Source organism: Clinocottus analis, unplaced genomic scaffold, assembly GCF_023055335.1.
Source record: "Clinocottus analis isolate CAN_PGR_092001 unplaced genomic scaffold, fCliAna1.0.p SCAF_3, whole genome shotgun sequence".
In the NCBI taxonomy this organism is placed as follows: Eukaryota; Metazoa; Chordata; class Actinopteri; order Perciformes; family Cottidae; genus Clinocottus; species Clinocottus analis.
In genome coordinates this window covers 6,711,607-6,734,159 of record NW_027176042.1, presented here as the reverse complement: position 1 = coordinate 6,734,159, position 22,553 = coordinate 6,711,607, and the positions used below count along the sequence as shown (strand labels likewise).

The following is a 22,553-nucleotide window of genomic DNA, read 5'->3' as shown; positions in this document are numbered from 1 at the left end:
ATCGCACCATTGTACTGAAACAGGCGGCCTATTTTCTAGCTGTGACATCTAATGCAGAGAGCCGCAGTTACAGTTACAGACACATTTGTAGTTTATTGGTTTAAGTTTGCGAGAGAAAAAAACAGCACATCTTTTGGGTAGTACCTTGCTGTGCATGAAATAGACGGCCTAAAGGCCCAAATGAGCGCACAAACGGCTGAGGCTGTGTCGAACACATGAAGGCAACACGACCTGCAGCTATTTGCAGCCTCCACTACAGCAGTAACAACTCTCAGTCTGGTGGTGGCAGTAGAGGAATGCAAATGTTTTCACCAGGTGGTGCAAACAGGGGATGGAAGTGCAGGGACTACCCAAAATAACTGTCTCCTGTTTCTTCTGTAACACAGATACACTTTAGACCAAATCATCCCACTTTGTTATGTCCCAGCATGGCTCCTCTTTGGACTCTTTGGTCGTCGGTCGTCTGCTTTTTCTGCGAGTATAGTATGGGTTAAACATTCAGAAAGATGGGGAGGACACCGCTGCTTTGCGAGGGTACGATATCTTCACTACTCATCCTTGATCTGTGCAGTTCAACTCGCCTTGGCTTCCACGCCGTCACTACAGAGCCAAAGACAGCTGCTGAAACGATGAGATAAACAACCACAGACGTCCAACCACGTTAAATCTGCTCAAACTTGTCGTGCGTGTGTGTGTGTGTGTGTGTGTGTGAGTATGCGTGAAGGCCGGAATACATAAACAAGTTCACAGGAAGTTTGGGGGATTTTTATTCCCGTCTGCAGTGTTTACTGTCTGGGAGTAGAGGGCCACGGTTGGACCCACGTAGACAAATCTGTTTAATCTTCCCATAACATTCTCAGTGCAGTTCCTCACGCGTTCACGCAGTGCTGAGCACACCGCTCCAGTGCTCGGGTCGCTGTATTGGCTTTGAGTGCACTTCATGGTTTGGGCGGCTCGTTCATTTCTCACCCGCTCACTGATTACAGTCCAGCTGGTTTGTAGCTTATTTTCTCAGCTTTCTTTCTACTTTCTGTATGCATTTGATGTAAAGCTTGTTGTGATTACTTGTATGTATTTAAACTGTGAACATCTGCACATTCCTTGGCAATATGTGGCGCATCCCATCCTCTTCGTTTGAAACACAATGCAGCTCTTTCCAGATTAAAACTCATACATTGCATTTTTTATAATTGTAAATTTCGATTTTCCAAAATGCTGAGGCAGATTCCTCGCGTGAAAACCCACTTGACAATAATTCGGTTTCAAACTCTGATTGTAAAAGTGTGCTGTGTACATTAATATGCTTAGCCCGCCTTCAGTCAGCGGTCCTTAATGGAACTTATATGTGTGTCTGCACACTATACCAGATCAAACCATGAAAATAAACAAAATATCATCAAAAGAACACTACAATACCTTATTAGTCTTATCGCTAAAACTAGGCACACTTGTCAGCTCACACACTTGTCACAGACCTAATGACACCTTTGACTGACGCTAATACATCGCACATTACTGAAAGGGACAGCTCCCCCAGTTTCTTGAGAAAGTGAATAAGAAACAGAAATGTCTCTTTACAGGAATCATAACCCAGTTCTTCAAGATAATTAACAGACTTTGTTTTGAGCAATTTCATGTTGGATATTTCCAAACCTCGTCAATTCGTCAGGCTCCTGGCGAATTGACGAGGACACACACACATAAATATATATATATATATATTTGGATCCTCGATCGCTCCCCAAGTTTTTTAAATTGTATTTTCGTTGCCATCCCATCATGCCACAGAGTAACACTGTACCTTTTTAGAAAGATTAAAACCCGAAAGCATCCAAATCTGCATAATAAATCACAATAAACACAAGCAATCACCCCTTTTTTAAGCATTATCACACATATGCACTACGCCTGTTAGATTCACACGGTCTCTACGGTTACAGCCGTAGTTAGGGGTACTAAATTAGTCATTTGGTGAAACGTTATAATCGCTAAGTCATGTTGAGGAGCTTACTTAATGATTAAAATAGAACGATCTTTTTAAAAAAATGTACTCGGTCTCGTATCTTCTCACGAGTGTTACAGTACTTTAGCACTTTGAATATATGAGATCGGACATGTGGATGATGTCCGATCATCTTCGTGAAATCAGGAAAGGGAGGCTCATTTTTTAGGTGAATTGTCCACATGTGAAGTGCATCTGTTGAGCCAGACATGCTTTTTCCAGTTCAAATGTTTGTACCGTGTGCATTTCATACTAGTCTTCTGTGGAAGAATATTTCTCAGCTACAATAACTAAAAACATCTGCGTGTGTGCAGGGCTGCAGCGTTTGCCATCGCTGTAATAATCGAGTTGTTGTGCAGTAAAAGAGTCTGAAGACCTGTGTCCTGGGCACGTATTGGAGCAAGCTGCCGACCTCAGGTAACGGACAGAACAGAACTACACACTTTCTTACCTCTCTTCTGGTCTGCTGTACTACTTCACGCAGCTTCCTGTGCGAAAGCACGCCTCCTGGAGTTGATAGTGAGGCTGGAAATACTTGTCGGGTTTTTAAGGGGAAGCCTAAATGTGTTGCACGTTCGTGTGTGTGCGTGTGTGTGTGTGTGTGCGTGCACGGGTAAGACGGAGATTGTAGGTGAGTATTGTGGCTATGCAAACTGCATGGAACGGCCAAGCTTTGCACGTGTTTGCAAATGACTAGTGGCCTCTTTAACTCTTACAGGAGTTTTACAGGACACGGTGAGGTGTGTGTTCGGTGTTTGTCAGTCACACCCAGACAGTGTGCGAACTACCTGTAGCCACACGCCTCATCCGCTCTGCCTTTAACCTCATCCAGTGCTCTTCATTGGCTTTCAGGAATGCAGTCAAATTGTGTGTGTGTGTGTGTGCGTGTGTGTGGATGTGTCTTAGTGTGTGTGTGAGGGTGGGTAGGTGGCGGACTGTGAACGTGCATGCATTGTGCACAGGTGGGACAGCTCAAAGGTGGACCGGTGATCCTTGGATATCTCGGGAATGAGGAAATGTTGACTCTGTTACACTGCAGAGTTTACAATGTGACACACACACACACACAGATAACGAATCCCGTCTTCGTTGAAGGAGTAATCCGAGCCCGCTTCTTGTCGGAAACCTAATTTCTCATGTCAGGCTCCGTGTTGACACACTCCGCATCGATCACAGACGGCGTGGTTGAGAATGAATTGGTGCCGTTTGTGAGGACTGTTTACTTTCACCCGCGACTTCATAACATTTGCACAAGCCCACAAGGAGGACGTGGGCTGCTTTCAGAGGTTGGCAGATGTGGCTGAACAATGTGTTCAGTTTATGATCGACTACAAAGCGAGTGAATGGGGAGGGAGGCCTTTTCAAGGACGTCGGACCATCTGGACTGTTTCGAGCTCGCCAGACTGAAGGACTTTGTTGGCCTTTTACTATTTGTCTGCTGTAATGTCCTTTGTTGGTTTCTTGTCATCTTTTACAGCTGTCCACAGTGACAGTTGTCAAATCAAGGTTACCCTTGATACTGTGGCGAGGCCTCAGCGTGTTAAACACATTGTAAATAAGCAAGACTGAGTGTTCACACGAATCTAAAAACCTTTATTATAAAAGCAAAATAAAATAAAAGTTGCTAGAAGGATTACATTGAAGCCCTGCCAGAGTCCACACCTTTAAAGTTAGATAACATTTAAGAGTTCTCTGTTTGCACATCACAGACACAGAGCAACATTATCTTCCTATTGTAATTATGTCCCGAGTGAAAAGCACATGAAAGACCAGTATTTCATTTCCTTTTAGCGCTTTAAAAAAATGCCTATCTTTAGCTGTGTAGCGTATTCCTTACTAGCTAGAAAATGATTGTCCCATGATGTGGTATTGTTGGTTTTCACCATGTCAGTGTCCTGGAGACCCTGCCGTGGGAGCTACCATGAATGTGGTTTTAAGAACTTTTCTAGGAGTTTGTCAGATTTTTGTTTTATAAAAAAATGCAAAACATTCCAGATGTGTAGTTGAGAACAAACTGAAAGTTTGAAGATAGGGGGTGGGCCAAGAAAGGGAGGGTCAGGGGGACATTGCCCCCTACACACACACCCACACACACACTCTTTATGCCCCTGTCGTTCACACTGAAAGCTATAGGTGGGTGTGGTTTGAGCCAGGGTGCAGGAAGTCAGAGCCGCTGGCATTGCGGCTGGTGGGATTCCATCACAAGGCGATCTCTGTAAATTTGTAATTTTCATCGAACTCAAAGCCGCCCCACCATTAGAGTCATTAGACTTCACTTTGGGTCAGGAACCCACACTTCAACTAAAAGGTATAACAACCCCACCGCCCCCTCACGTCTCAGAGCTTTGTGAGAGATTTCGGTCAGATCCTGTGCTACTCCACATAGATAACCTGAGCACACAGCGGTGACATCACCAGAACACTCCGAGCTTGTAGGCTGCTGACAACAGATTGTTTGTCCTATCCCGAAATAAAGCTGGATTACATTAGAAGGAGCATAGAGTGGCTGTTAACTTATCTGCACAAGTATAAGGAAGCCCCTGTAATACAGTGAGGATGTATATCATCGTTGGTGCTTAGTCTGAAACTCTCAAACCCGATTAAGCAATAACTAACATTGACTCACTCACTGTAGGTACAGCATACCACTTTGCATTTTGAGATACTGCTCCTTAAACAATGTGAGAGGGCTTGCTGATAGTGACGACTTATCAACCAGCTACTGTTTTCCCTCAGCTCTACCGAGCGTGTTACCGTCATGTGGCTCATTGTTCTGGTTTTTACTGCCTGAAACTTTTTCCACCATCACTGTGCTCCTTTGGGATGGTTTTGGCCGCTGGAGCTCGCTGCTTTCTGTAAAAAAAAAAAACCTGTAAAAAATCACCTGTATACTGTATACAGGCTCAGACCAGTGGAGCATTTTAGTTGGTGGAGACCAAAAACGGAGCTAAACAAACTTGAATTTGTAAAATGCACATGCTGTTCAAATGGGCAATAAGAGGGGATGATCTCCACGTGTAGCGCTTTGCCTTGCATAGCGGGGCCACAAATGGTACTCGGCAACCACCAGCCTGTCCTTGACCTGCGGCTCTGCAGGCCAATTTCAAAAAGTAAGAGCGCAAACCAAAAGCTGGCGGACAGGTCGACGTGAGTGACCTCACGCTTAGGGCCCTTCACTTCCCTGAGGAGGTTCAAACCGGGACGAACCCTCGGTGAACTGACACGGCATATCGGTCATGCGTCAACACTTCAACGAGGTGGTGTGTGTGTGTGTGTGTGTGTGTGTGTGTGTGTGTTGGTAGTGTGACTGAATTTGTCTTTTTGTTGACCCTCAGCGCAGCATATGGCAGCCAACACAAAGCCTTAACCCAACTCCTATCAATACTGATACCGCCTCACTCCTCCTCTCAAAAGGTGAACGACGGGGCACACTTGCTCATGCAAGGCATGCGGCTCCAGTCCCTAACCACCCCCCCCCCCTCTTTGTTTACAGCCTCCCATCCTTTCATTTTCAGATCGAGTCCTTTCACCCGGAGCATCTGGAGGACTGAACTCTCAGAGGGAGGCAGCATGACAGCAGGGCTGAGGAGACTCATGCTGAGCTGCACATTAACTTCTAGTTACCCCACACACACACACACACACACACACATTACGGCACTCTGCGTTATTACTCTGGGTTATTTTTTGCCCATGCAAAGACCCATGAATCACTGAAAAGGGCTCCGACACCAGCGTTCTACGAGGTGCCGGTGCCACGACTTAACAACTGGTGGCGAATGCCCCAGCATCTCCTGGAATTAGTGGCAACTGCTCGAGATGCCCCGGCACCTGAGGAGGGAACCGGACATGCCTCGATGAGGCGCCGGTGCCACGATTTGAGCCTGCCCTCTCTCTCTGGAGGGAGAGTCTCACGTACTGCAGCTGGACTCCTTTTTCAGCTGAAATCTATGTACATTCACATCTTCTGTTTTCCCAAAACTGCACGTGATTTCTACTGAAGATCAACGCTGGCTATATGATAAGCGCCAACTGAGCAGTGTCTTTTTCTCTTCCAGTACACTGGTGTGTTTCATGACGCTAATATCTGCGGCGGTCGTGCACACCTGGACCTCGATCTGTGTTATCACACACACCCCCCTCCCCTCCCCCCGGCAGGCCGGGAGGGAAGAACAGAAGTTTCCGCGACGACAGCCAGAGGACCCGAGCCAAGCTCTGCCTGCCCACACATGTCCGTTGAACAGGCCACAGGTATCTATCTCTTCAGGACAGTTTGTGTGCGTTTGAGAGGATGCATTTGTTTGTGTTGGGGTTGTAGCTGGAACAGAACGCTCACACACTGTTCCAAAGGTCAAGAAAAAAGACCCAGATGAGTCACTCAGCGAGCGCTGCGGTGCAGCCGTATTCAGATGAGTGCTGCGAACCAAAACAAAGGCCGAACAATACCTCAGGTTTCTCTCTCTGAGCTCATGTGGCCTCAGGTGACTCATCTGCCAGCCAGGTATTCAGGACATTAGCATGCAGGATGCAAAGTGGAAATAGTATGAAGGGTCTTTAACCCTGGACATGATTCTGGTCTGTGAGTCCCATTTCCATCCACGGACAGCTGTATTAAAATGTCAACGTAGATGGTATGTCAGTACAGTTCAGGTCATCAGAAACCGTCAATAAAGGTGCGAGAGTACAGCTAAATGGATTTCAGGAGAAACAATACACTTTCAAGTTAATACGTGACAAAGTGTTTAAATGTTTTTATCGCTTTTACACTTTTGGAGGTCTATCAAAACTATATTTAACCACTAACTATTAAACCCTATGGAGCGCAAGATCTCAAAATATCTTGAATAAAACGTTTAATCTCACACTCCGGGCTCCACTACAATATATACCCCCGTCTCTCTTTCTCTCTCTCTCTCTCTGTGTTATGTGCCACAACTCGACAAACAAAAAGTATAATAAACGAATCAAAATCAAATCCCAATAAGATACAAACGCAATTCCAACTTGCATACCTTTACATCTCAGGCGGGACTGACTCCAGACGAAGGCTCCTACGTCGTCACAATACTCGTTATTTTGGTGGCGGCCCAAACGACACGGATGCATGGTGCCAGGAGGAGACTGCACGTGTCTGCAGACATGACGGGAGAAGGAGAGGGAACAAAAAGGGAGCGTTTGGCTGCACAGATCATGGGAGTGTGTGACAAAGAGTTTTGTGCAACAGTGATGGGGCCTGCCTGGAAATTAAAACATATGTGTAGATCTGGAGTTATTTAAGATTAAGCTCTGGAATAAGACTGCCGATTCAACCAGTGAATGCTTTAGTGACAGAGAACACAAGTATGAAGAGTGTTAAAAAAAAAACCTAAACGTAGTACGAGTGCAACTTCCTGGATGCCAACTGCCGTAAAACCTCAACGAAGACGAAGCCACACGACTACAACAAGTCACTTATTAGTTTGATAAACTATTCTAAATCATGAAATAAAACTATCTGGTTGGAGTTGGACACACTTTCATGCAGTTGCACGGCGTATTCGACGTCTTCCCTTCCCGTGTCACCACACAAGGCCCAAAGGCACAACCTCAGGTCACCCGAGCATGAGCTCCTAGAGCTGTTTGGTCGTTTCACTTCCACTCAAACACACAAAAGCTCTGCGGACAGCTTCTTCTGCACAATGCCGACATAGAAATGAACAATCAATCTGCGGAACGGCGCTTGTTCGGTTCACTTTGTTTGTGTGGAGGAAACAGACCCTCTCCCCTCAGCTCAGCTTCAGTTGTACCAGCACATCTTCTCTGAGCTCTTCCTGCACTTCTGAACGCTCTCGTTTGTTTTAGGATTTGTTCCCCCGCGTGACGGAGGAGAAAACAGTGAACAGGTGAGGCCGCCAACAGCAGCTCACCTCACATGAAGATAGAAAAGAAAAGGAAGACAAGAACTCCAGTGCATCCGAATTAGTGGCAAAAAAAACAGTTCTAATAATAATAAATTATTAATAAAAAGAATAAAAAGTCGTAGTATAGTAGGTATGGAAGCCTGTTTCCGCCACTGGGATATAAAAAATAATATCCTGTAGGTCCTAATTATGAAATACTACCTCTAATTTCACTTTACTACTAGTAATTACGACACATTTAAGTCAGAATTATGAGGCTTGCAGGATCTTCATTTTTATATCACAGTTCCGGAAACGGGCTCCCATACTTACTATCCTACGACTTTGTCTTTATTTGTATGACACCATTTGTCATACTCGTTTTGTTTTTTGGCCACTAATTCTGATTCTTTCTTTTCTTTCTTTGAGTAATGTGAGCTGCTAGTTGGGATGGCGGCAGCGGAGCTGTGCGTAATGCCCGTGGCACGGCCTCGTCATCGGGCAGCGTTACCGAGCTGCTGTCTTTGTTGTGGCTATCAGGTGAGGGGGGGGGGGGGGGGGCTGCTTCCTGCCGCTCCGTTTCCCTGGAAACTAATTCATCTTTGACTTCGGAGTGAAGTTTCCGCGCGCGTGACGTGAAGTGAGAACCGAAGGTGAAGAGTATCAGGAGACACTTTGCTGCTGTTGACGCAGTGAGTCACGATCCTCTACATTCACTCTGGTGTAAAGCGTAAACTGAAACCCACCGTGACTCAGTGGGGGGGTGGCGGGTCCTTTACACACCTACAAAGGTTCCGCAAATCATATCACAACACTTTGGATATGAGGTGGTGGACCTTGTTGTGATCAAACAATCACAGAGGCAGACTTCCCATTGTCTTGCATACTGTACGCGGAAGAAACGCACCCTGCTGATACGGTCTCTCTCTCTCTCTACACACACACACACACACACACGCACGCGTGCGTGGTCAGCGTGTGCACACAAAAGGGTGGAGTCGGGGTTTTTCTCCCCTGAAGGCATCAGATCTTGACTCGATGCGCCGGGAAGGAATCCAAAGTGAGTTGTTTTTCTTTTTCTTCCAGAGAGTCGCGCCGCGTCAAACCACACCGGGACTTTTGTGTGTTTTATTTCGTCAATCCCGTGGTGAGATCCAAGGGCAGACCTTAACCCGGTTCATGTGCAGTCATGGAGCGCACCGCGTTGGCCCCGCAGCGCGTCCTGGCCTCGCCTCGGGCGGCGCGTAAGAGCGAGTGGCTCCGCAGCGCGCTGGCCCACCACCACCGCCCCGATCCCGGTGCGGAAAACGAGATCGTCGTCCTGGCCACCGGGATGGACCAATACCTGCAGGAGGTCTTCCACCACCTGGCCCACCCGAGCCGGGACGACGCGGTGTCGGCGGAGGACTTCGCCGCGCTGTGCGCCGTGCTGGGACTCCCCGCAGCCGGGGATGAAGGAGGTCGCGAGGAGGACGACGAGGAGCTCGGGGACGCGTGCTCCGCGCTGCCACGCCGCCTGGCCTTTAAGGACTTCCACTCGCGGCTCTGCGGGCATTTCCGCCTGCGCCGCGGAGGCGCCGGGGCGCGTGCGGGGCGCCTGCCCGTCACCGAGGACACCGAGCTGGTGGAGCGGCAGATCCGGCTCCGGTGGCCGCGCGTCAGGAGGAGAAAATGTGTGAGTTTCGACCTGGCGAGGGGTCAGAACGGAAGTGGTCACCGGTCGGTTAAAGGTCGGACGGCAGAGGACTGCGAGTCAGGTACGACACCCGCCGGGATGTCTCCATGTTGCACGTGTCGATGCTTTTGCAAGGCCTCCAGGGAAGAGGGAGTTATTTGTTGTTGCAGGTTCATAGAGCTCCAATAACACAGCAGCGGTTATTGTTTCTGTCTTAGCGTGTAACCTTTCCCACTTTGCTCCGAGGGATCTTCTTCTCCATCTCCATCTCCATCTTCTATGACATCTGTTCTCCCCTTCTGCCTCTTTTCTTAAGCAAATATACCAAATACAAAAGTCACTTTCGACCTGATGCTCAGGAGGTCAATGTGAGAGCTTTGGTGAGAGAGGAAACAACAACATTGTGTTCATATCTCTCTCTCTCTCTCTCTCTCTCTCTCTCTCTCTCTCTCTCTCTCTCTCTCTCTCTCTCTCTCTCTCTCTCTTATGAGCTGATTACATATATGAGGTTATGAGCTGATGACATATTTAACACACATCTTGTATGTTTTATGACGTGGTGACCCTGTGAAGTAACCAAGCTGCCGGAAAATAAAGATGTGAAATATTGCAGAGTTCGACTTCCACGTTTGGAGAGTGCAAAACTATATAAAGTAACCAAGAGCAAGGCTTCAATACTGTGCTTGGGTACTACTCGAGTAGTGGAGGTACAAGTACCCGTGCACAGTATTATACACTTTTGCTCTGGTTACTTTCCACCGTATAGTTTTGCATTCTCCAAAAATATAGCAGTTAACAAAAAATGTATTCAGGTTCTATACATTAGAACAATATTCCACACTTATTAGAAAAAAACCTGCATTCAAAAGTGTCACTGAAGTAAAAGTATGTAAGTACAGGCGTGCAGACTTATAGTGTTAAAGTATAAGTCCTTCAACTTACAGTGGTACAGTACTTGTGTAACTAGTACAGTGTATTTTTTAAAAATGTATTTGACCTTTATTTAACCAGGTAAAATCAGTTAAGAACCAATTATCATTTACAATGATGACCTGGAGGCAGCAGCACAGTCCACAACCTTCTTCTTCTTCTTCTTCTTCTTCTTCTTCTTCTTCTTGTTCTTCTTCTTCTTCTTCTTCTTCTTCTTCTTCTTTGTGGTCTTCTTCTTTATGGTCTTTTTTCAAAAACTTTTTCTTCTCCTTTTTTGTGTGCTTCTTATTCTTTCTGTTCTTTTTTTGTCATCTTCTTCATCTCCTTTATTATGGTCTTCTTCTCCTCCACCAGAGGAGGTATCCGCTCTGCGGGAGCTGGTGGAGGACCTCCGCTCGGCGCTGCAGGGGAGTGACGCTCGCTGCCTGGCCCTGGAGGTGGCCCTCCGGCGCACGAGCAGCCGCCCGCCCCCGCCCCCCTCCGTCTACAACACCCCGGCTTCGACCCCGACAACCTCCATCACCCTCGAACAGGGCAAACTGGTGCCGACGCGCAGGATTAAAGGAGGGGACGCTGCCAGGAGGGCGGCGAGGAGACGGGACATCAGGGACCCTCTCGAGAGGGAGCTGAAGCTCATCCGCTCGGCGCGCGACGGGCAGCTGGAGGAAGCCATGAAGTTCAACCAGCGCCTGGAGGAGGAGCTGCGCTGGGCGTACCAGGAGGTGCGCAAGCTTCACGGGGCGGAGTCGGCGCTGAGGAACGAGAACGCGCACATCAGGTTTCGATCTTTGAAGTGGAGTCAGCGGGATGAGGTTTTTGAGTGCATGGAGATGGGACTGATGGTTCTGATGCTCCTGATCTCTCCATCAGGAGGCGGGCGGAGGAGGCCAGGGAGGCTCTGAGCTTGGGCCTTCAGAGGGTTCGGACCATCCAGGAGCAGGCTCAGGCCGTGCCGCAGCTCCAGGCCAGGATCACCCAACTGGAGGCTGAACTACACCAGTACAGGTACACTGTGTGTGAGAGTGTGTGTGTGTGTGTGTATTTGGGTGTGTGTGAGTGCATCTATTTACACATCATTTGCCTCTACGCTCTTCTGATCTGAAATTTCACTGTGCTTAAGCCAGCAGCTCCAGTTACACACAACTCACACTAGTTACACACAACTCACTAGTGACAGCGTCGGTTGAAAAGCAGATGAAATCATTTGAAATAATTCAAAGGCTTTTAAAAGAAAGACCCTCAAAATATAAGCAGGCATACATTTAGGCATCTATATAAATGTGTATTATTTGAATCAAACTATTGTCTCTCATTCATTTGTGTCATTTAAGGTATACTGTATGCTCTGGAAGTCTCGTTGTTAGTTTAAATACTACATTTGATCATTTTTACACATATTTCACACAATGTTTGGTCATGGAAATGTGGTTTAAAGTCATGGAAATGCATTGGTCGGACTGTGTATGAACCCTGACGAAAACAGCGCCAAAGCACAAACAAGTTACGTTCTCTCTCTTTTGGTCGCCTCCCTTTAGATCCCGCTGCGCCTGCATCCCCGACTCCGCCCATCATGAGATGTACCCAATCGGATCAGCAGACGCCTGCAGCAGCAAGACGGGTAAGCTCATATTTTTTTATAATTACAATACTAATAATTTGCACACATCTGGCACATTTTTTGTTTAGTTTTTTTTTTTTGTTGCATGGTGTCGATGTATTTCACATTTTGCAGTGTACCGTTCCTCCCACACCGGACAGTGTGACAGCGTGACAGAACATTTTATACATGAATCAATGAAGTGTTGCAACAGAGCGTTGACACTTGCAGCAACTGCTCCCACAGAGTGTCTGCAGAGAGCGGTGGAGGGGAAAGCTGCCTCCGACGAAGAGGAGGAGGACAGAGGAACGAGGGAGGAAGGGCAGTGCAGCCTGTCGGAGGCAAAGAAGCACCGACCGCTCGGCTTTGGCAAAGGGTTAGTCCGCTTCTGACGAAGAACCACCGAAGAACGCACTCTTCAAGTCCAAGTGTCACTTTTTTTATTGATGTTTTTCTTTCTCCCTTCTCCCTCCAGATGTCAGAGCCACACGGTCCATCAGGTTGTCCCTCAGAGTTACCTGCATGATAGAAACCCCATCAGCAGGGGGCGCCACAGCTGGAAGGAACAAAATGAAGAGAAGCCAGAGGGAAGCAGGTGCTTGGAAAAAGAAAAGGTGGGAAGGAGAAGCTGCAAACAGTTGTAAAGCTCTTTAGCCTCAATATCAGATGAGGTAGGGGGGGAAAAAAACCTTCAACGTCGACATGCGTCTCAAAGTGTTGTTTCTGCCGCCGCCAGGCTCAGATTGACAACATTCTGGAAAGGACCCCACGGAAATAAAACCTGTTTTTTCTTCACCTTTCACGTCCTCTGTGTTTGCTGCTGTGTTCAAACCAATCCCACGAGGGGAGGAGTCTCCTTCCGAAAGGCTCATGAGAGGTGAGTCGTAGCTGCGTCGGCAAGAGGAACGCCGGTGGTGGTCAGAGTTCTCTGTGTCGGGAGAACAGAAAGCACAGGTCGATGTTCGCTAACAGGTTTTCGGCGTCATGACTGAGCGCTCCGTTCATCCGGAGGCCGAACCCGCAGCGACAAACAGACGAAAGTGAAAGGTGAAAAAAAAGATTAGTGTGCTTTCCAAAAATGTTCTCAGACTCTTATAATAATAATAGTCTGTCAGCGGCAGGAACGACACTTTTGGTGGATGTACATGGACGGTGAGGAGTCGTCCCGAGCGGTTTCGTTGCAGTGTTCTCCAATTCCAAAAAAAAAAAAAAAGCTTTCCCCATTAGTCACATGGATAAAAAGACTGTGGGAAAATATGGTCCATGTTGGAAAATACAGAAGTTTCCTTTTTTTAAACTGTGGACAAGTCGGAGTAGTGGCCAAAGAAAAGGCAAATGTGAGGCAGAACTTATGAGAACACTGAGTGTCTAAAGGATGAAGAAGAGCGACGATCATTGCCTCCATACAGCTCCATGAGGTCAAGAGGTCAAAGAGAAGGAAGATGCAGTCTCGGGCCCTTCTCAGAACTTGAGTCCGTTTCTTTGCCTTTAACGTTAAAGGTTTAAATAACCCATCACGATCATCATCACCATCCTCATCATCCTCATCCTCATCATCGTGTTCCTGCATCCAGATAGAGAAATGTTGGTTGAAGTAAAACTCATTCCCAGTCTTTGAAGTCGCTCCTCCTACCGGTGTGCGAAGGTAGATATTTGTGTCAAACCGTTTTTTAGAAACTGATCACTCAGGAGTTCAGGAGCTTGTTTGCATCCATGTCTTCCTTTTTTCCTGCTTCCCAGAGGCCCGAGGAAGAGGAGGACAAGACCAGGCCGGTGGAGAGAGAGAAGACACGCCTGTCTTTGCTGGAGGACAAACTCACAGATGCCCTCACACTGCTGCTGCAGCTCCGCAACAAGGTACACACACACACACACACACACACACACACACACCTCTTCACTGCCATCTAGTGTTCATTCCATCCCAGTTGGTCGTCAGTGGGCGACTGAGATGGAAGGATGAAGGATACACACAAAAAGAAGGAGTGTGTTTAAACTGAGTGGCGGCGGTGAAACTGTGTGAGATACATGCCAGTGATTTAAGTTACGTTTCATATCAGGTTTTATTCTATGATGTCACTTTTCATCATCATCATTACATATGTCATTCTTCATAATGGCATATTCCATTTATAATCCGTCTTTTCATGACAGCGGTGTCGTCACCGCCCTCTGACATATTTGTGCAGTTACAAACTATATTGTGAAAGAAAAATGAACGCTTGTTATAAAACCATCCATGTCTACATTTTACACAATTCATTCATTTGATTATTTCTTTCAATATTTTTTATGGAGCACCGAAGTCTTCAATATTACATAAAAAAAACTCTTATATAATTAATATTGGGGGTCAAAAGAAGAGGTCAGAGCGACCGAGTGCAAACACAGATTTTCACCCGGGACGCCTGTGTTCGTGTCCCGTGTGAAGCCAAAAGTCAACGCTGCCTCACTTTTAACTCATCTAACCTGCTAGTTTTTTCATATGGTACATTTTCCTCTTATCCATGAAGTGAACAAGAGCAACTTCTCTTCCTCCATCTGCAGAACGTGTCCCGCGGGGCTCTGGGGAAGATCGTGATGGACGCTCTGGATGTGTGCAGCAGGAGTGGAGACGGTAGGTGTGTCCCACATCCTCTTGTCCACGTATTGGTAGTTTAGAGTGGCGGCTTGCTAAAGATTGAGCCGCGCTCCGTCTCTGTTTCCCAGGTCCATCTCAGGTCTTGCAGATAGCTGAGGCCCTCTGTGCCCGGCTGTCCTCCAGGGATCTCCTTGGAAACGGAGGGGAGGACGAAGGAGTGGAGAGAGAGACACCCCTGGGTCCGACTTCAGGGTGCAAAACCAGCAGCGTGAACCCTCTGCTCATCTCCTGCTAGATGAACGGCCATTCTTTCCCGTTCCCTCCTTTTTGTCTCTGGCTTGCCTTAGTGAGATCTTTGGAACTGGTTCATCATATTTAAAGATAGATTTTATTGACGCCTTTTGTGTTCTATTCCGTATCTATTTAATTCACAATGATTAAATCGTTTTATCCAAACGTCTACCCGTGCAAGAGCGGAAGACTTCAGTTCTTTCGCAGTTTTTTTTGCGACTGCTCGTTCGCTGGGAGTGAAGGCTTCAACGCAAAGCACCAAATCCTTATTTTTGAGCAAATACTTCAAAAGTATAATACACATGTACCGCTCGACACTGCGTCTTACAAAACACTGCACACTGTTTCTTACATTAGACACACACGAGTTCAAGAATCACATTATTTTCTCTCATCAGAGTGCAAAGCAATCCTGAAAACACGGACACACCAATCAGTCCAAACCTTTGCAGAATTTGACCCCAGGTAAGTTCACCTCTTTTGTGAGAGCTTTGCAAACATGAAGGTAGTGAGCGCGAGAGGAAGAGGACGAGGACGAAGAAGAGGACCAATGGTGACATTCTTTTGTGATCGAACAGAAGGTGCGATCCAAACTTATTCACCATCTCTTATAAACCTCTGTTGGGTTTTATGCCGAGCTTTGCACTTTGATTGGACTGTAATTAGTTTGTGTTGCTTTGTCACTTTAACTCCAGCAGCTTTCAAGTTAACGTGAAACTCCCAAAACAATCCACATAGCAAAGCATTGTTACAGTCCTACAGGCCAGAAAAGGGACATTTTTCTAATTTTTTGCCAACAAGTATACAATCTCGTCTTGTGAGAATAAGTTGTGGGAATACGTGATTGTCTAGAGGGAACACATTATCTGGAAGAATAAAATATTATCTTTGGGTAACAAGTTATTACCTTATGGGAATAAGTTAGTATCTTTTTTTATTATTAGTTATTATTCTGTGGGGCTACGTTCTTATCTTGTAATAAGTCATTGTCTTAACAGGAATATGTTATCATCTTAAATGAACAAGTTATTATCATGCGTCAATAAGTTATTATCTCATGGCCTTATCTCTGCTTCTGAACATCTGTACGTGAGCAGAGCAGAGAGCACGGGTCCCGTCAGATCACCGACACACTTCCAGCAAAAGCTGACAGAAACACACAGTAAGACGGAGGAATGGTATGAAATAATATAGTCCTTTATTTCCAGCAATTTACAAAGTCCTGCAGGGAGAGAGCCTTCCTCCAGCCTCACAGAGGGAGGGCTTTTACAAGAAGAGCACACGGAGAATGCAAAGACCTCGGCCCCGGTGAGACTGACAGCAGAGTTGTGCGTCGGTTTCTCAGAGCTGAAGGGGAAGTCTGAGGATTCAGGGGCTTGAGGGTTTTGAAGCACTGAGGTTAACAAGGCAGTGGCTGGTTGAAGGGTTTTTAAAAGGTTGACTATTTCCTATACAGGTGGAAACATAAGGAGAAGTCATTATTTATGTATTTTTTTGCTGCATTTGTGGCTTGAAGTTCTACTTCTACTCCTGCCCAGTGAAATCAGCCCGCTGAGCTTTTTCAGCTTCAAAATCCTTGTGTTTTTTTTTTAGCATTCCCAGCGTGAACCACTGCTGCCACCCGCCCTCCTCTCCGCTGCTGTGTCATATAAAGTCATTATTACATTACAATCACAATCAACTGTACATCTTTTATTAATCAAAGCTAATTAAAGAGACGCTACTCTGTGGCGAACCTAGCTCCTGATTGGGTTACTTCTGAGTTGAGCTCGGCTCTCATAGGTTAAGGCCATTCTATGTTTTATAAGTATGCTTTCCCTGTGTGCGACAGGGTGTGTGTGTGTGTGCGCGCATATGTGTGAGGTGTGTCAAGACTGGTATTAGGCACCGTGCTATCGATTAGCCTCACCGCCGGCGAGCACAAAGAAGCTCTACTGGCCTTTTGCTAAAAATAAAAATAAAAAAAAGGTGAAAGAGAAGAGAAAAATGACAAAAACAACATGATGACAAGGAAACGGAGCCAAAATGAAATGACAAAATAAACAACCTTATATATAGAATAAATATAATATGTACAATTTGCTTTGTGTGCAATCTAAAAATAAATAGACAAAGCATTACTTGCCCCTTTTATAGAAGTATTCACAACTTTCCATTTGACACAGAGGCAGAACGCCGGCACCCGGTCAGTAAGAGAGTGGAGGATACAGACTGAGAGTGAACGAATGGAAGGATGCAACTTTTACAACAAGTCGATGGAAAAGAAGACAAAATAAAAGCGTCACTCCGGTTGGACTCGCGCGGGTTCGAACCCAGAGATGCACCGCAAAGTTGTACAGTTAGGAGGATCCCTGCGGCGCCCTCTGGTGTCCGTTTCTTTTGCAGATTACAGTACGTTGTGCCTTTGAGCAGCGCGGAGAACTTGCTTCATCTTTACAGTGGTTGTTTGCCCGATGAAATATTACGACATTAATTTAAAAATCACAAAGAGTTAAAAAGATTAGGGAAAGGAGGAAAGGAATAGAAACCACCCCCCAGGAAAATCACATAATCGACACATTCAAAAAAAAAAAAAAAAAATCAGTAAGACCATAACGAGATTTTCAACAGATAAAATAATCAAGTTTTGCACATTCACTTTATGTGCCCTGCACATGCATTCTGCTGGCCCCTTCGAAACAGCACATACGTTCGACAAGTTTGACAAGTTGAGCATCACATGCGGGTCTCTCCTAAGACGCTGGACTTTGCGTCAGGTTTGCGTCTGTGCTCAGTGCATTCCATCGGGAATGGAAATGGAGTCTCGCAGTCAGGCGGCAGAGAGTGTTACTGAGGTTAAAACGATTTTTGCCCAGTTCAGTCATTCACTTACAAAAGGTCAGGCTCCTCCCTCACCAGAGAGATTGTTATTAGTTGTTTTTTTTATCAATTATTTGTGTGATATACGGAAGCCCCGAGAGGCCCCGAAGAGAGAAAGAAAAAACATCTGAATGGTTTTCTCCTGTTTTTATGACTCAACAGGTGAAATGTTTCGGCCGAATGATCTTTCTAATTTACGGACTTTTTTTTCTTATCCGTGAAGCGAGTGGGGAGATATTTGGTGAAAAAAAAAAAAAGTTTTGCCAGGTTTAAGCTTTCAGAGAGAATCATAAAAATGGATTACTAGATTTATTTCTTCTAACTTGACCTCCCAGGGCTTCCTTCGTGAGAAAAACACATTTTACCAGAATTTTACTCTAAAGCACTCTACAGAATCTGCAAAATAAGTAATACAGTTCCTTGGTGTCCGGTCACACCAAAGCAGCAAAATTAACTCGAGAAAATAGGGGAAATAGCTAACCTGGAAACAAGCTAACGCTAGTCAGTCACGACAGCTCTCCCAGTCTCTTTCCATTTTCTCAGCACTGTGCCTTGTTCTCAAGATTGTACATCATTTTATTCAACCTAGCGTTCCTATAAGGGGGAGAGAGGGAAACAAAAGTAGGCTAATCTAAGCTAACAAAACTTGCTAACTGACAGCAAGCTTGTTATCTTAGAGCACTTTTAATCATGCACCGACAGAGGAGAGAAAGATACAATCGGATGGTGCAACGCGGCTAATAAGCTACGATAGCTAGCGCGCCTCTCTGTTCCCTCAAGTGTGTCGGGAAGTTTTGCTAATTGGTAAATTTCACATAACTTGAACTTTACACAGAACAACTCGCCACTGATTCCACTGAAGTGAATTCATCTAAATGCGTATGTTTTGCATGTTAGTGTGACTGGGATTTATCAGCGCTGCCTTGACTGATCCATAAGACAGCTCTAAGAGCTACGCTGGTGTTTTGGTGAATCTGAATCCAAAAGGCAATGGAAAGAAAACCAATACAAACACACAAACAAAAGGGTTTGCCACAACGTCCGGTAGCCACTCTCACCTAACTGTTAATCAACCTCAGACAACATCATTGCTCTGTCTTTCATAGGAAAGGATCAGCGATCAATGTTTTTTTCCCAACAAGCAACTAAAGTTGTCAAATTAAAGAGAAGAAATATCCACACAAAACACTTTAGCGATCGGAACCTTTCATCTGGTACCAGACAGCTGAACCTGATGGGCACATCCTGGCTGGGTCAACTCAACACATTGTACCAATGCGTGAAAACAATGGCGTTGAGTTGGCTGAGCTCTGCAGGTTGTTTCCAGTATGTTGAGCCTCTTTTCACTTACTGTAAGCCTGGCCTGAGCAACATAACCAACAACAACTTGCTTGCTTTAGTAGACAGTGGGCAGATGGCTTCAGGTGGGGGGGGGGGGTCTCTCTTTGAGTGTCAGGTGTACTAATAATTCTTAACTGGTCATTTTTTTCTGTGCGTTTGCTGGTCAAATAAAGACTAATCTTACTCTGGGCATTTCAAAATGGCAGTTTTTAGGAGATTTGAAGAAAAGAAGGAAAGCAGTGTAAGCTCTGCGGACTCCAAAGGAAATTTAAGAAATAAAATATAGGTTATTGTGTGTGCGAGCATGCAATTCTCATGAACGGAAACTTTTAAAATCGGCCTTAATTAGGAAATGCTCAACTGCTAAAGGAAGCCAAGGTAAATCCCTTCTAGTCGTGGCTGACGTAAGGGTTTGTGATCTGATGTTTTTCATTCCAGAGTCCCGACTCGAGAATTAGACTCGTTTCAAATTAAGCCATCCGCTGACGGGGAGCGACAGCAAGAAGGGATTTAGCTTGTTACGTTAGCGGTCCAGTCCCCTGTAGTAATCAACCCCTCCATTTATAGCCCTTTGCAATCTCTAAATCAGAAATGAGACATGTGCCGTATGTCTGTACGCGACGTAGCACTTGGTGATTAAGCATTCTAGGCTCGTTTGGACATATTTTTTGCTTTCTTGGTTTCAAGTGTAAAAACTTGATCCTCTAAAAAAAATAGTAGGGCTAACGTTCCCATTGAAAATAATGAGGACTTGCCCTGTACATGGAACAGTTCATATCAATTGCATTATTTATCAACAACAGTAATTATTATAGTGTGATGATAAAAAAAAAAAAAAAAGCCGTAGGACTCAGTTATTAAGTCATATATAAGAGGAGTGGGGTAGTTTGTGGAGTTTTTGCCCACTGGTTGAGGTGGAGATATGTGTGTTTAGGATACTGTCCAGGTTCTGGGCTGCTGCTGTGGTGCACCAGAGTCCTGATATCCTGAAGATGAAACGTTACTACCCCTTCAAATACTAGACCATCAATCGGAGCCCTACAGGAGATTAGCCCTTATATAGTTGACAATGTCCGCTTTCAGATAATGTCCACGGCTACGGGCGATGTTCGTCACTGTCCGTGCGTGCAAGTGTAGAGTACGTGCTGTTTTTCTCATTTCTTTTGTGTGCGGAGTCACTGTGCAATGCATTCAGTTGCCCGCGCTCGATTCAGAGTCACCAATAAACCAGCGCATGTGGAAGCAGAGGGCGAGGAAGCCGGTCCCCAGCAGGTCGCCCAGAGCAGTCAGGTAGGGGATGGAGAAGTTGTCGGGGTCCATGCCTCGCCCCCACATCCAGTGCACCATCCAGTCTGCCAGGTAGAGAAGGATTAACACCTGGAAAGAGACAGAAGCAGAAGGACAATGTACCACTGAGACTTTACTGTTCTCGAAAAAGGAACTAAAGGAAGGCAGTACTTCATTGACTGTGTCCGTTTGCAGTTTTTGAATTCTCCCTATAAACAGATTCTGCATGTCGGTTTTTTGAGCATAAGCATTCATTAAAATTCAACAAATCCCACCCTCGACAGGTTGCCACTTTATCACAGGGCATGTACATAGAGACCGACAACCACACTCACCACAACAACCACACTCACAAGTCTTTGGACTGTGGGAGGAAGCCGGAGAACCCAGAGGGATCCCACACTGACTTGGGGAGAACATGCAAACTCCACACAGAACTGCCCAGACCGAGAACCGAACCTACAAACCTGCTGTGAGCAACAGTTCGAGCCACTACACCACATGCAGCTCTAGTTTTGGAAATTATGACATCTATATCTTTTTTTTTCCAATAAAAGTGAACTTTTGGACTTTACATTGCTATAAATACATTAGAAATGTTTGGATCACACAAGTCAGGAACAATGTGAGAGAGAAAATTCCCTGACAGGGAAGAATGGATCAACCAATCAGCTCTGTGACTTACTTACCCATAACACCCATCTGCACAAGTACACTAAATGTTTACTATGCAGTGTATCTACATTCCAGCTTACCTCTAAAGCTAATTGCTACTTCTCTAATCACAATAAAAATAATAACAAGGTTTAACATAACAATAATTATAAATTAACATTTTTTCTGTTTGGTGTGAGTTATGAAAACTCCCAGCAAATGATAGTACGTGAATGCTGCACCCAGTTTTCTATTTGTTTCACTTTCCTCAGCCGCAGGTAGGGAGTAAAGAGTGAGTTTGTGTGTACCTGTAGTAGCGCAGCAACCATGTAGAACGTGACGAAGACGGCTGTCAGGGTGGTGTGTCCCCCCCTCAGGGAGTTGATGGTGTAGAGGAAGGCGAGGTGACCCGGGGCGACCAGGAGGAAGAGCACGCGGGCTGAACGGGAGTTCACAGCTGGAACAGAAAGAGGACCCACGTTTATAACCGTTCAAAGAGTGCCGAGGCCAAAATCCCGCTGACGAGTCGTCGCGGAAAACATACGTTTTTAGAAGATAAAACAACGAGACAGAAACATAGAAATTTCTCACAGGAGCCGAAGAAGGAGGTGCAGGGTGTGGGGCACTTCCTGGGGGTGTGGTTGGGATCCCCCATGGGTAGACCGTTCATGTGCAGATAGGTAGAGATTCGACTGGCCTGAACCGCAACCAGGTTACCTCCCACACCTGACACACACATGGGGTGAAAATGTGGAAAGAGAACAGCCTCAATATTGGTGTGATGACATCCAAAAATGTGTATGTTCTGGTGTTTTCATGTCTCAAAAAACAACAACCTGGCATTGAATCCATCAGGAGCAATATGCTATCTCCATCTGTCCGTCATTGAACCAAGTGGAGGAGGGAACTTGAACAGCTAGAAATACTGTACACTTTTCAGCGCTGGGCCAGATGTTTATATATTTGTTCTCTGCACCAAATCAACCGTTATCTCTATCACTGTTTGATGTTTCACTTATTAGCATATTGGCTAATAACTCCACTCGCTTATCTTTTTTTTCTTTCTTTCCGCCCATTTTCAACAAAGGAGCCATTCAAGTTTCATCTATGAGGTTTTATGACTCCTCACCATTGATGACCGGGGTGAAGACCGCCATGCCAGCAAAGTTTGGGTTGGTGACAGTTTTGTCAAGGATCAAGCCGCCAACACTAAAAGAAAGAAGAATTAGTGAATAGCTGAATCGTGACTTGACATCAATGCAGAGGAAATACACAGAGATCTTTCCCATAATCACAAATCTGAGATATACAGTTTGTATGTGTGTGTGTGTGTGTGTGTGTGTGTGTGTGTGTGTGTGTGTGTGTGTGTGTGTGTGGGAAAGGGGAGGGGTATTTAGCATACTTTCAAAATTTGATTTCAAAGTAGAAAGAAAAATTACTAATGTAAAAGTGAATGA

At 45.6% G+C, this 22,553-nt stretch overlaps 2 protein-coding genes across 5 annotated transcripts in view; one reads left to right on the top strand and one right to left on the bottom strand.

The window, feature by feature from the left end:
- The first annotated feature begins 8,494 nt into the window (after nt 1–8,494).
- Nucleotides 8,495–15,033, top strand: si:ch211-112f3.4 (EF-hand and coiled-coil domain-containing protein 1). Its single transcript, XM_068593793.1, has 10 exons — nt 8,495–8,573; nt 8,968–9,638; nt 10,841–11,264; nt 11,357–11,491; nt 12,022–12,104; nt 12,330–12,459; nt 12,559–12,697; nt 13,824–13,940; nt 14,631–14,700; nt 14,793–15,033. The coding sequence occupies exons 2-10, from the start codon at nt 9,071–9,073 to the stop codon at nt 14,957–14,959; spliced, it is 1,833 nt and encodes a 610-aa protein (XP_068449894.1). The 5' UTR covers nt 8,495–8,573; nt 8,968–9,070; the 3' UTR covers nt 14,960–15,033.
- A 1,096-nt stretch (nt 15,034–16,129) lies between these two features.
- Nucleotides 16,130–22,553, bottom strand: part of slc41a1 (solute carrier family 41 member 1) — a 28,736-nt gene continuing 22,312 nt past the window's right edge. For all 4 annotated transcript variants that reach the window (XM_068593794.1, XM_068593797.1, XM_068593796.1 and 1 more), the window contains exons 9-12: nt 22,226–22,305; nt 21,688–21,822; nt 21,405–21,553; nt 16,130–20,532 (exon numbers count right to left, since the gene is read on the bottom strand). In XM_068593794.1, coding sequence (XP_068449895.1) covers nt 20,347–20,532; nt 21,405–21,553; nt 21,688–21,822; nt 22,226–22,305 — 550 coding nt within the window. In that variant the 3' untranslated portion in view covers nt 16,130–20,346. The remainder of the gene's footprint in view (nt 20,533–21,404; nt 21,554–21,687; nt 21,823–22,225; nt 22,306–22,553) is intronic.